Source organism: Salmo salar, chromosome ssa27 (assembly GCF_905237065.1).
Source record: "Salmo salar chromosome ssa27, Ssal_v3.1, whole genome shotgun sequence".
Classification (NCBI taxonomy): Eukaryota; Metazoa; Chordata; class Actinopteri; order Salmoniformes; family Salmonidae; genus Salmo; species Salmo salar.
Genome location: NC_059468.1, coordinates 10,508,313 through 10,521,238, shown reverse-complemented (window position 1 = coordinate 10,521,238; position 12,926 = coordinate 10,508,313). Strand labels below are relative to the sequence as shown.

At 41.2% G+C, this 12,926-nt stretch overlaps 2 protein-coding genes across 2 annotated transcripts; one reads left to right on the top strand and one right to left on the bottom strand.

The window, feature by feature from the left end:
* The first annotated feature begins 46 nt into the window (after positions 1–46).
* LOC106588400 (proteasome subunit beta type-8) lies at positions 47–2,999 on the top strand. The gene is made up of 6 exons (XM_014177342.2): positions 47–375; positions 759–900; positions 1,457–1,568; positions 1,986–2,115; positions 2,328–2,532; positions 2,826–2,999. Exons 1-6 carry the CDS (start codon positions 250–252, stop codon positions 2,912–2,914), a joined length of 804 nt encoding a protein of 267 aa, XP_014032817.1. The 5' UTR covers positions 47–249; the 3' UTR covers positions 2,915–2,999.
* Positions 3,000–9,119: 6,120 nt separating this feature from the next.
* Positions 9,120–12,248, bottom strand: LOC106588401 (BOLA class I histocompatibility antigen, alpha chain BL3-7). Its single transcript, XM_045709561.1, is given in 7 exon segments — positions 9,120–10,153; positions 10,282–10,361; positions 10,638–10,655; positions 10,947–11,051; positions 11,286–11,585; positions 11,971–12,045; positions 12,048–12,248. Coding segments are annotated over 6 exon segments (729 nt in total). The 5' UTR covers positions 12,229–12,248; the 3' UTR covers positions 9,120–10,153; positions 10,282–10,311.
* Positions 12,249–12,926: the final 678 nt, after the last annotated feature.

Here is a 12,926-nt window from a genome sequence, read left to right as displayed (position 1 = left end):
GTATGACTATAGGCTTGGCTAGGCTAATGTCAAATACACATTAGCCTATAGATACTGTGTTGGTAACTTTTACGATCACGAATGAGAAGTTACCTTAAAAACCCTTTCGGTTTCGTATGCATTGTAAGGAAAGACATTTCCTTGATGCAACCGAGCAAACTAAGGCTGTATTTTTGCTTTCAAATTTAATGAAGAGATAGCCTATATTGTTATATTTGAGTCTACATTCGTATATGTGATTGAATCAGTATGGCCCTTTTCGATGTAAGTGGTTATAAATCCTACTCGGAACTTCGTGGGCAGATTATTGGAACAGGAGTAGGGCATTTTATCGACCGACCGAATAAGCAATTTTCTGTTCCCGTTGGAGTGGATGTGAGTATCCTATTCTTTTTTTAATAAGAAATATTGGAAAATGTATTCATGATATTCAATGAAAAAATGCCAATGCTCCAATTAGTCTTCATATTAGATTGTTAAAGGAGAGCGTGATCTTGGGTATGTGCCAAAATCAAATTTAAGCTTCTTTCAATTTGCATTGATGATGATGATGTGAAGTGAACTATAGAATTACGCATGGTTCAATGAAGAAGCACAACTCACCTCAAGCACATTTGTACGCACGCCACGCACAACCATACATGTGCGCACACACACTCCAGAAAAGATGCTGACTAAAGCTGCTGTCTCACTCATTTTTAAACGAGTGGATCAATCTATTTCTCAGTTCCCCTGTATATTGCTCTCTTTCTCTCTAGCCCTCAGGGTTCCTCAAGTCATGCAGCCGTGAAGGTGGTGTGTCCATTGATCTGAACCATGGTACTACTACCCTGGCTTTCACATTCCGCCATGGTGTCATTGTGGCTGTGGACTCCAGGGCCTCAGCTGGCAGCTACATTGGTAAACATCACATTCCATAAGGATTAGCTTTCCTTGATAACCAAAACCACTTCACCCCATCAGCCTCGCAGAGTCTTGGTCCGACAACACCTATACACAGTAATAAACCAGTAATAGCATACATACTGCATATATGTCATTTAGCAGACACTTTTATCCAAAGCGATTTACAGTAATGCGTGCATACATTTTACATATGGGTGGTCCCGGGAGTAGAACCCACTACCCTGGTGTTACAAGCACCGTGCTCTACCATCTAAGCTATAAAGGATCTATTACATACTACTGTTTCTTCTATAACTGCCTACTGTATTGTGAGTACTAAACCAAATCTACAAGTGGTGATTGTAAGATCATCCATTTTGATGTGATTTACCTTGGGAAGGTTGATGTGATCAGCTTTGAGTTGGTCCGTTAGATTTCTGTTCCAGAAGCAGTCGTAGACACGTCCCACACCGCCAGATGCAGAATGTATCTCAGTTCCCCAGAGATCTATAACCAAACGTAAAGTAAACATTCTCTAACCCTGTTGCCATGTATTTGTCTTTCCCTGTAGCGTCGAAGGAGGCTAACAAGGTGATAGAGATCAACCCTTACCTGCTGGGGACCATGTCCGGCAGTGCTGCTGACTGCCAGTACTGGGAGAGACTGCTGGCTAAGGAGTGCAGGTCTGTTGGAGCATGTCTTTGGGATTGAGTCCCACTATACAGTTACATGGTGTTAATATCACAGTCATCAATGCCTGCCTGTGTAAGTCAGGTTTATAGGCATGGGTTGGATGAAGAGAACATGTACCAATCAATTTCCTTACACTCATAACAAATGCATGGGACATAAAGTAATCACCTCACAACCATATCAGTATCAACCAGTGACTTTGTGGTTACCATCTACTTAACGTTTAGTCCATAATGCTTATCTAGACCTTCTCCCTTTCTTGGTCTTCTTGGTCTGCTACTAAGCCATATTAATGCCTTGACCCTTTAGGTATCTGGGGTGTTAAAATGTATCAGGAGGTAAACCAGTGTGTTAGCACTCTGACTGCCTAGTCTCATACAGTGACTGACCATCTCTTTGTGTCTCAGGCTGTACAAACTGAGGAACAAGCAGAGGATCTCAGTGTCTGCAGCCTCTAAGCTGCTGTGTAACATGATGCTGGGATACAGGGGCATGGGGCTGTCTATGGGCAGCATGATCGTTGGCTGGGACAATAAGGTACAGGGTGGGTGAGAGTGAGGAGTGGAATGTGCGTGTGTGTGATGTGTATGTGTGGTATGTGTGTGTGTGATATGTGCACGAGTGTGCATGTTTATTTGAAAGCCTACATTTTCATCCTTATCGTACACAATATGTTTGAGTACTGTTGGAGTGCCTCCAATTGTCACGTCTGTTGATGAGTTTTAATTGATTTGTGTCTTGCTGTCCAGGGCCCTGGTTTGTACTACGTGGATGACAACGCCACACGCCTCTCCGGTCGTATGTTCTCTACTGGTTGTGGTAGCAGCTATGCGTACGGAGTGATTGACAGCGGCTACCGTGAGGACATGACGGTTGAGGAGGCGTACGAGCTGGGCCGCCGCGGCATCACCCACGCCACACACAGAGACGCCTACTCCGGAGGAGTGGTCAACCGTGAGTGACCTTGTTCTAAACCTATACTCGTTCTGTGACTATTTTGATTTGATTTGACTTGACTACGTCATTTCTTGTGTGACCATGTGAATCACAGATAGGTGTTTGCTGTGTAAATTCCAGGTGTGAATTCCATGTAAGAGGTTATAACTAAATATTGAATTATAATCGTATCTCGTTAGGATTTATTATATGCTGAAGCCATAGGAAAATTAAAATGTAAACAATACCTTTACATTAATTGATGTATTTTAAATACATGTATGTGTAACTGTGTCTGTGTGTTTGTCCAGTGTACCACATGCAGGAGGACGGCTGGATAAAGGTGTGTAAGGAGGACGTTTCAGAGCTGATCCACCGCTACAGGAAAGGCATGTTCTGATCCCAGATCAGTTTCCACAGACACACTGTGTTCTCTCTCAACTGATCCCAACACTGCTCCAAATAAAGACTGTTTTCAAACTGTATACTCTGGCCTCTATTGTTTAACCTGGAGATCCAACATGCCTAACAATGTTTATGTCAAATGAATTGTCACGGGCCTCCCGAGTGGTGCAGTGGTCTAAGGTACTGCATCTGCATCGCAGTGCTAGCAGTGCCACTAGAGATTCTGGGTTCGAGTCCAGGCTCTGTCGCAGCTGGCCGTGACCGGGAAACCCATGAGGTGGTGCACTATTGGCCCAGCGTCATCTGGGTTAGGGGAGGGTTTGGCAGGACAGGATGTCCTTGTCCCATCGCACTCTAGCGAGTCCTGTGGCGGGCTGGGTGCTGACACGGTTGCCAGATGTACAGTGTTTGCTCTGACACATTGGTGTGGCTGGCTTCTGGGTTAAGCAGGCATTGTGTCAAGAAGCAGTGTGGCTTGGTTGTGTTTCGGAGGACGCACAGCTCTCGACCTTCGCCTCTCCTGAGTCCGTACGGGAGTTGCAGTGATGGGACAAGACTGTAACTACCGATTGGGGAGAAAAAAGGTTTAAAAAAACATTTGGCACAACTTGCTGCATCTGTTACCAGTCTGAGTTGAATGTACAGTATATGACTAGATTTTTTCTTAAGGGGGCCAGAACATAATTACAAATCGCAAATTGACCAGACATACTGTATATTTGACTAAAACATAATCATTTCAGACCACATACACTGAGTTTGGAAAACATCATAACGCCTGCTCTTTCCATGACATAGACTGACCAGGTGAAAGCTATGATCACTTATTGATGTCATGTGTTAAATCCACTTCAGTGTGGATCACTGTAGATCCAGTGTAGATGAAGGGGAGGAGACAGGTTAAATAATCATTTTTAAGCCTTAAAACAATTGAGACATGGATTGTGTACGTGCCATTCATAGGGTGAATGGGCAAGACAAAATATTTAGTTGCCTTTGAATGGGGTATGGTAGTAGGTGCAAGGCACACCTGTTTGTGTCAACTGCAATGCCGCTGGGTTGTTCTTGTTTCCCGTTTGTATCAAGTAGGTCTATACCACCCAAAGGACATCCAGGCAACTTGACACAACTGTGGGAAGCGTTGGAGTCAACATGGGCCAGCATCCTTGTGGAACGCTTTCGACACCTTGTAGAGTCCATTCCCCGATGAATAGATTTGTTTTTAGGAAGGTGTTCCTAGATTTTTGTACACTCAGTGTATCTATATTATGCGTGGGAATACTTTGGAACATATTACCCAAATTAAAATCACTTGGAGCTGATTTGCTGGTGTTTTTCAAGTATTTTATGTCCAAAAATCACCCTCGGGCCACCAGTTGGGGAACCCTGGTATACGAGAATCGACCAGTTATTTCCCAGTGCCAGTCATACAAACCTGGCTTTTTATTTTCTCTGTAGTCTGTTGAGACTTGTGAAATACACGTTAAATAAATTGTGACTTGACAACTTTGTGACTTGAAGAGGTTAAGTCAAATATTTTAGCATACAAAAGGGTCAAATAACAACCTCATAACCAACAATTGAAGGAGTAAGTAAAGTCCTTATCGTCCTATCAAGCGTAACAAACTGTTTCCTGAAACACAAGTACAGTACATGTCCCAAACCAGTCGGATGTGTTCGCCCAGTTTCTTTTGGTTGGCACCATTCTGTAAATGTCCACCTTAGTGTAGGAGTTCACTGTACAAATCAAACATTACAAGCAAAATGTGCTACCAAAGGAAGTTTTTAATTAATGGAATGAATTTGCCATAACACCAGAAGTAGCCTATTTCTCCCATATTATGTTCATTTTCTCAGCTTGATAAACGAGTCACTGTGGAAATGAATAGTGGAATAGTGTGTGCAGTCGTTACATGGGGAGTATACTGTAGGTCCCAACATTTCATGATAAAAAATGAATTACATCCCTTATAGCAACTACATTCCATACAAGTCTACCAACGTTGATGTCATCTGTTGCCAGGCAGGATTCTGTGCGACAGGTCTTGGTGAATACCCTATGATAGGCTATTCAATTTCAGCATGGAAGAGGACAGAAGTACTGCTACAGCTGCTCTGTTCTCCTTGGCAGTTTATTGATCAATAAATATCATTGATTCATTGGCCAGAGTTCACTTACAGTTGAAGTCGGAAGTTTACATAAACCTTAGCAAATACATTTAAACTCAGTTTTTCACAATTCCTGACATTTAATCCGAATAAAAGGATCACCACTTTAAGAATGTGAAATGTCAGAATAATAGTAGAGAGAATGATTTATTTCAGCTTTTATTTCTTTCATCACATTCCCAGTGGGTCAGAAGTTTACATACACTCAATTAGTATTTGGTAGCATTGCCTTTAAAATGGTTTAACTTCGGTCAAATGTTTCGGGTAGCCTTCCACAAGCTTCCCACAATAAGCCACTGCTCCAAAACCGCCATAAAAAAAGAAAGACTACAGTTTGCAACTGCACATGGGGACAAAGATCGTACTTTTTGGAGAAATGTCCTCTAGTCTGATGAAATTAAAGTAGACCTGTTTGGCCATAATGACCATAGTTATGTTCGGAGGAAAAAGGGGGAGGCTTGCAACCCGAAGAACACCATCCCAACCGTGAAGCACGGGGGTGGCAGCATCATTTTGTGGGGGTGCTTTGCTGCAGGAGGGACTGGTGCACTTCACAAAATAGATGGCATCATGAGGGAGGAAAATGATGTGGATATATTGAAGCAACATCTCAAGACAGCAGGTCAGGAAGTTAAAGCTTGGTCGCAAATGTAATGCATGTTGACGAACTTTGTAAAAAGCTAAAAATCAAGCTAGGCTTCCTCTATAGAAACAGGACATGTTTGTCCTCTACAAATAGAAGACAAAATTGTGCAAGCTACTTTTATGTCTGTTATAGATTATGGGGATATTATCTACATGCATGCTACGGCATCAACACTTAAATCGCTGGATGCTACTTATCATTACGCACTTAAGTTTATTACGGGTGCTAGCTACAGAACTCACCACTGTGTTTTATATCAAAATGTGGGTTGGACTTCGCTGTCCATGAGACGAGAACAACATGCTCTCGTGTTTGTCTATAAAGTACTTCTGAATAAACTACCTTCTTATTTATCATCACTCATCAACATTAGAATTATAATTCCTAAAACCAGGTCTCAAGCATGGATTACACTTGAGGCCCATGTGATTTCCACAGAGTTGGGTATGGCTGCCTTTTCCTGTTACGCTCCTTGCTTATGGAATAGCCTGCAGACTAAACTTAAACTTGAGACTCTTGTCTCCCTTGCCCATTTTTGAACATTTATTGGAGGATTTTTATTTTTGTATTGCTTGTAACTGTTTCGGGTAATACAGGTTCTTGTGCTGTTAGGGGAATAACCTATGTGTAAATGTAACAATCTGCTGCTGTATTTTTTGTGTTATTTGTGATCGTTTTGTTTGTCTTCTGTAGTTTCTTAATCGTTGTACCTAAACTGTATGTGTACGCAGGGCCCAGCTGTAAAAGAGGCCTTGGTCTCAGTCTGTGTTCCTTGTTAAAATAAAGGTATAATAATAAAATGGGTCTTCCAAATGGACAATGACCCCAAGCATACTTCCAAAGTTGTGGCAAAATGGCTTAAGGACAACAAAGTCAAGATATTGGAGTGGCCATTACAAAGCCCTGACCTCAATCCTACAGAAAATTTGTGGGCAGAACTGAAAAAGCGTGTGAGAGCAAGCAGACCTACAAACCTGACTCAGTTACACCAGCTCTGTCAGGAGGAATGGGCCAAAATTCACCCAATTTATTGTGGGAAGCTTGTGGAAGGCTACCTGAAACGTTTGACCCAAGTTAAACAATTTAAAGGCAATGCTACCAAATACTAATTGAGGGTATGTAAACTTCTGACCCACTGGGAATGTGATGAAAGAAATAAAAGCTGAAATATATCATTCTCTCTACTATTATTCTGACTTTTTACATTCTTAAAATAAAGTGGTGATCCTAACTGACCTAAGACAGGGAATTTTTACTCTGATCAAATGTCAGGAATTGTGAAAAACTGAGTTTAAATGTATTTGGCTAAAGTGTATGTAAACTTCCGACTTCAACTGTATTTCAGTATGCCCTTTGTTGTTTACAGCAAGTGCTTCACTTGGACTGGAATATGTGCCGGTACTGTTTACATTTAGGTGTAGGAGTTCCACAATACTCTGGTAACAATGTAATAGGCTTTTGAATAAATAACATTCTAGATATTTTGTTGCCCTGTATGAAATACAGTGTGTTATACAGTAGTTACATGGGGAGTATAGTATAGGTCACAGTGTGTTATTTAGTAGTTACATGGGGAGTATAGTATAGGTCCCAGTGTGTTATACAGTAGTTACATGGGGAGTATAGTATAGGTCCAGTGTGTTATACAGTAGTTACATGGGGAGTATAGTATAGGTCCCAGTGTGTTATACAGTAGTTACATGGGGAGTATAGTATAGGTCCCAGTGTGTTATACAGTAGTTACATGGGGAGTGTAGTATAGGTCACAGTGTGTTATACAGTAGTTACATGGGGAGTATAGTATAGGTCCCAGTGTGTTATACAGTAGTTACATGGGGAGTATAGTATAGGTCCCAGTGTGTTATTCAGTAGTTACATGGGGAGTATAGTATAGGTCCCAGTGTGTTATTCAGTAGTTACATGGGGAGTATAGTATAGGTCCCAGTGTGTTATACAGTAGTTACATGGGGAGTATAGTATAGGTCCCAGTGTGTTATTCAGTAGTTACATGGGGAGTATAGTATAGGTCCCAGTGTGTTATACAGTAGTTACATGGGGAGTGTAGTATAGGTCCCAGTGTGTTATACAGTAGTTACATGGGGAGTATAGTATAGGTCCCAGTGTGTTATACAGTAGTTACATGGGGAGTGTAGTATAGGTCCCAGTGTGTTATTCAGTAGTTACATGGGGAGTATAGTATAGGTCCCAGTGTGTTATTCAGTAGTTACATGGGGAGTGTAGTATAGGTCCCAGTGTGTTATTCAGTAGTTACATGGGGAGTATAGTATAGGTCCCAGTGTGTTATACAGTAGTTACATGGGGAGTATAGTATAGGTCCCAGTGTGTTATTCAGTAGTTACATGGGGAGTATAGTATAGGTCCCAGTGTGTTATACAGTAGTTACATGGGGAGTATAGTATAGGTCCCAGTGTGTTATTCAGTAGTTACATGGGGAGTATAGTATAGGTCCCAGTGTGTTATACAGTAGTTACATGGGGAGTATAGTATAGGTCCCAGTGTGTTATTCAGTAGTTACATGGGGAGTATAGTATAGGTCCCAGTGTGTTATACAGTAGTTACATGGGGAGTATAGTATAGGTCCCAGTGTGTTATTCAGTAGTTACATGGGGAGTATAGTATAGGTCTCAGTGTGTTATTCAGTAGTTACATGGGGAGTGTAGTATAGGTCCCAGTGTTATTATAGAGAATTGCGTCCCTTATAGCAACACCATTCCATAAAAGTCTTACATTTCAACAGTAGCCCGTTTTAAAATGAACCCAATGTTGATATCATGTTGCCAGGCAGGATTCTGTACAACAGGTTTTTATAGCACTATTCATTTCAGCCCTAGAAGGCAGATGTACTGCTTCAGCTTTTCTGTCTGGCTGTTTATTGATCAATACATATCACTGATTCATTGGCCAGAGGTCACTCACCTGGTTTTCCAGGTCTGAATCAGTCCCTGATTAGAAGATAATGGAGAATGAAAACCAGCGGTGATTTATCCTAATCTGTACCATATGATAATGTTCAGGACAAAATAAACAGTGTAGAGATTATCCCCCTTTTTAAAGAAGTATTTTATTCAAACATTTATATTTGACATTTTAGTCATCAGATGCTATTACCCAGAGCAATTTACAGGAGCAATAAGGGTTAAGTGTCATGCTCAAGGGCACAGACAGATTTTTACCTAGTCGGCTACTGGCCCAACACTCCCAATAGCCTACCTGCCACCCCATCATATTTCATACAGATCATCAAAATATATATTACTTCTTCTTAAACCCATATACAAAATGATATTGTTTCACTTCAAATCCTTTGCGGTTTAAAACATATCTTACTGCAAACATTATTAAAAGGCCCAGTACGACACTTTGATTCAAATTTTGTAGACTTTATTGAAAGTGTAAGAACATTATGACAGAAGGCATGAATTTGGTCTCTAATTTGTTGTTTCGCTGCTTCATTATGTATCTCTTAAATGGATCACTTTTACTATGCTGTTTTCTGGACTTGTATTAGATAATATTAAAAAGCGCAAACAGTTGCAATAAAATAATTGTTCAACTTGCCCCATCACCAACTTATTTTTACACATCCTACTACCCCCAAAAATATCAGAAATCAAACGTATCATAAAAACTAGAGCAATAAAGCCACTTTCATTAAAAGAGAAATATTTACAAATGGAACATGTGAATGATGGGCCTTGTCAGGTTTATGGCCATACAGTTAAACAAGACAGTGAGCAAAGATCGAACATGTCACACAATTACTCTGTTATCCCACTAAAACCTACACATGTGCAGCTACACTACACAAAATAATGTTGTTTTTCCGGTTTACAGCAATATCTTTTAAATGTGGTTGTTTTGATGGCTTCAGTTAAGAGAAAATCAAGCAAATTTATGTTTTATTTGTAGAATAATCTAAGTTAAAATCTTAATTTAACATCTCACAACAATCTAATCCTTTCCATTGATTCTAGTATACCTGTAAGAACGAGATAAACCTCACACAGTGGCAATATAACATTTAACAATTCAAAACACATTACAACACTTTAAAAAGCCAAACTATAGATTAAATGAAAGTAAAACTGTTCAAATGAAAATCACCAAATAATATTTTTGACAGCAGATTTTTTTTGTTGATGTATGGATCTGTGTTTACAGTGTGTGTGTGTCACAGGAGGCTGCTGAGGGGAGGACAGATCATAATAATGGCTGGAACGGAGTAGATCAAACCATGTTGATGTATTTGGTACCATTCCGCTCTAGCAATTACCACAAGCCCGCTCGACCCAATTAAGGTGGCACCAACCTCCTGTGTTGTGTGTGTGTGTGTGTGTGTGTGTGTGTGTGTGTGCAAGTATACGTGTGTTATGTTCTTGAGACGTTCCTCTTCAGCACCTTCCTAAAACACATAAGAAGAGAGGTTACACACACATAAACACAGTACAGACAGTCAGACTGTGTACTAGTGTGGAAATGGTTGTATCAGTTTGCTCATTAATATGAGGACACCTTCAGTGACTTACTCTGATGCTACAGAAGAGCAGAGAGGTCTCTCAAGTCATCTGGGCAGCTCTCCCAGAGTTGTCAGAGTCAGTGTCGGAAGCTAAAACAGAAATGAAACCCCAATATTAGAAAAAAAGACTGATTGAAAGATCATCCATGAGTTCAGGTTAATTCACAAGTTCCTAACACATGGTTCACAGTAAATGCAGCCTTCCATATTAACTAAGTAGCTACATCAGTTAACATCTTAGTTGGAACCAGCACCAGAATCTACAAGGAAAAGAGACACAGCCTCATTCTAAAATGGATTCAGTCCAACACATCACAAATCAGTGATCTTTTCAGAATAGAGAACAACATGAAGGTAAACACTTACTGCTGGCCGGAACAAAGCCTGAAACACAGAGATGAACGTGATGTTATTATTGGTTTGCTGGAATATTACAAGAGAACATCAGTTTGAAAGTATTCTGAATCCTGTATTCCTACTGCATATCCTGCTGCATACGTCACATACAACATTACTCTTTATTTACATGAATCAGAGTCAATCAAACATTCCTCTACCATCACTAACTACAACACTCGATTGTAAACTACTTCTAAACTAACTAAAACACTGCTGATAATACCTGAGGTGACAGTGTAGCCTACATAGGAAAATAATCTTTCTCTCCTCACTCACCTTTCTTGCTCTTCTTCTTCCAAATGACGACCCCAACAACAACAGCAACGACGAGCAGGAGGAGAGCTACCACCACTACAATGATGAGGACAATGTTGGGGTCATCTGTAATCATCAGAACAGAGCATTCAGACATTAGTACTAGATGGTACACTTCTGTCGAAAATGTACTCTAAGCAGCATCTCTGTCAATGTCAATAAAAGGTCAGGAGGTTAAGGAGAACATGCAGTCCGAATGGTTGCGTCACTAAGCAGATGAGTGAACTTAGAAATTAAGAATATTGGGCACATTCAGTAGGAGGGTTGAGTATAGTGTATATTTGAATCTCTGCTTCTTACTCCAGTTGGTCTTGATCTCAGACTCAGTCAGAACCTTGATGAAGTCCTCCTTGACACCCGTGACTTGAACCACACACTGATACTTGTTGTTCTTCCACTCCTCAGGTGTCACTGTCAGGTGGGAGCTTTTCTGGAAGGTTCCGTCATCGTTCTGGAGAGTCTCTCCGTACTCCACATCTTCATGGTGATCTTGTCCGTCTTTCTGCCAGGACACCATGACTCCACTGGGGTAGAAACCTGTCGCGTGGCAGGTCACTGGAGAGGAGGGGGTCTTCTGGAGCAGAGACACTGACGGAGGGACTGGAGAGAAGGGGCGGGAAGGGAATAAATAGAGGGAATAATCAGACACACGGAGATAGAGAGAGAAAATGACAGCGGGTGGCAGAAAAAGAGAACAAGGGAGTTAAAAAGAAGAGGGTGGAAGAGAAAGAGAGAGAACGTAGAGTAGGAAATAGAGAGGAGGAATAGACAGACAGACAGACATACAGAGATAGAGATGGGAGAGAAAATAACAGAGAGCATTGTGGACGCAAGGTTAATGACAAAAAAACGATTCAGTTACAAAAACGATTAAGATAATAATTTTGTTCTTCAAAAGTAGAATTTTATATGACTTAAATCCAATACATTATGATATTATATCCTGCAACATCACAGAGTAAGATCATGTCATGTGTCTCTGTACCTGTCCTCATCAGAGTGCTCTTCCCATAGTCCACATACTTCTTCAGCCACTCAATGCAGATCTGGGTGTAGTAGTTTTTTCGTGCTCATTGTGAGCTGTGTCACTGTCCCACTTGAGTTTGGTGATGACTGACTGTGGCGTTGGGGCGATCCATGACTTTGTCTTCAGGTCAAATGCTATGAAGTCCTCTCCATCATATCCCCACTGTTCAAACCCCTCTGTGGCTCCAGCCTCATCATCCCACTCACATCCATACATCCACTGGTTAACGTGCACACCTGAGAGAAAGAGAGTGGAAGAGAGCGAGAGAGACAGAGAATGATCAACTCTGTGCGTTCTTCTGGCTGCTCTCCAGATTCAGTCTGCCAGTAAGATCTCCGTTATCATTTATAGTTATTTAAACAGAAAACAAAAGGATTTAACCAGACTGTAATAAAACAGAACGAGAACCAGCTCAGAACCCTAGTGTGTGATGAAGTCACACCTTCCCCACAGAGACAGAGGAAGTTACAGTAATGGGTGGCAGATCGCCTACAGTGCGGCAGGTTAAGAGTGTTGGGCCAGTAACGAAAGATTGCTTGTTCAAAACCCTGAGCTGACTGGGTGAAAAATCTGTCTGTCTCCTCTTGAGCAAGACACTTAACCCTAATTTCTCCCGGGTAGCTGTCAACGGCTCTGGCTCAGGGGGAGTGTAAAAAACACATCTCCATTTCACACTACACAAATATAAGCACCCCATTAGACCTTTTAATGTGGAGACAGTGTGTGTATCTAGTCTACACCAGCTTATGTTGGGTTGTGTAACACTAGTTTAAAAATATATCTTTTTTAGCTTACGCCACCTGGTATTCCCAGGTGGTCTCCCGTCCCAGTACTAACCAGGCCCGACCCTCAACAGAGGGCTTGGAAGAGGCAAAGGTTGAGTCATGCACCCTCAGAAAACATGACACGCCTAC

Coding starts and splice junctions, on each gene's coding strand:
- LOC106588400 (XM_014177342.2), top strand. CDS start 250: ATGGCCCTTTTCGATGTAAGTGGTTATAAATCCTACTCGGAACTTCGT. Junction 901..1,456: donor CTCAGCTGGCAGCTACATTG/GTAAACATCACA, acceptor CTTTCCCTGTAG/CGTCGAAGGAGGCTAACAAG. Junction 1,569..1,985: donor CTGCTGGCTAAGGAGTGCAG/GTCTGTTGGAGC, acceptor TTTGTGTCTCAG/GCTGTACAAACTGAGGAACA.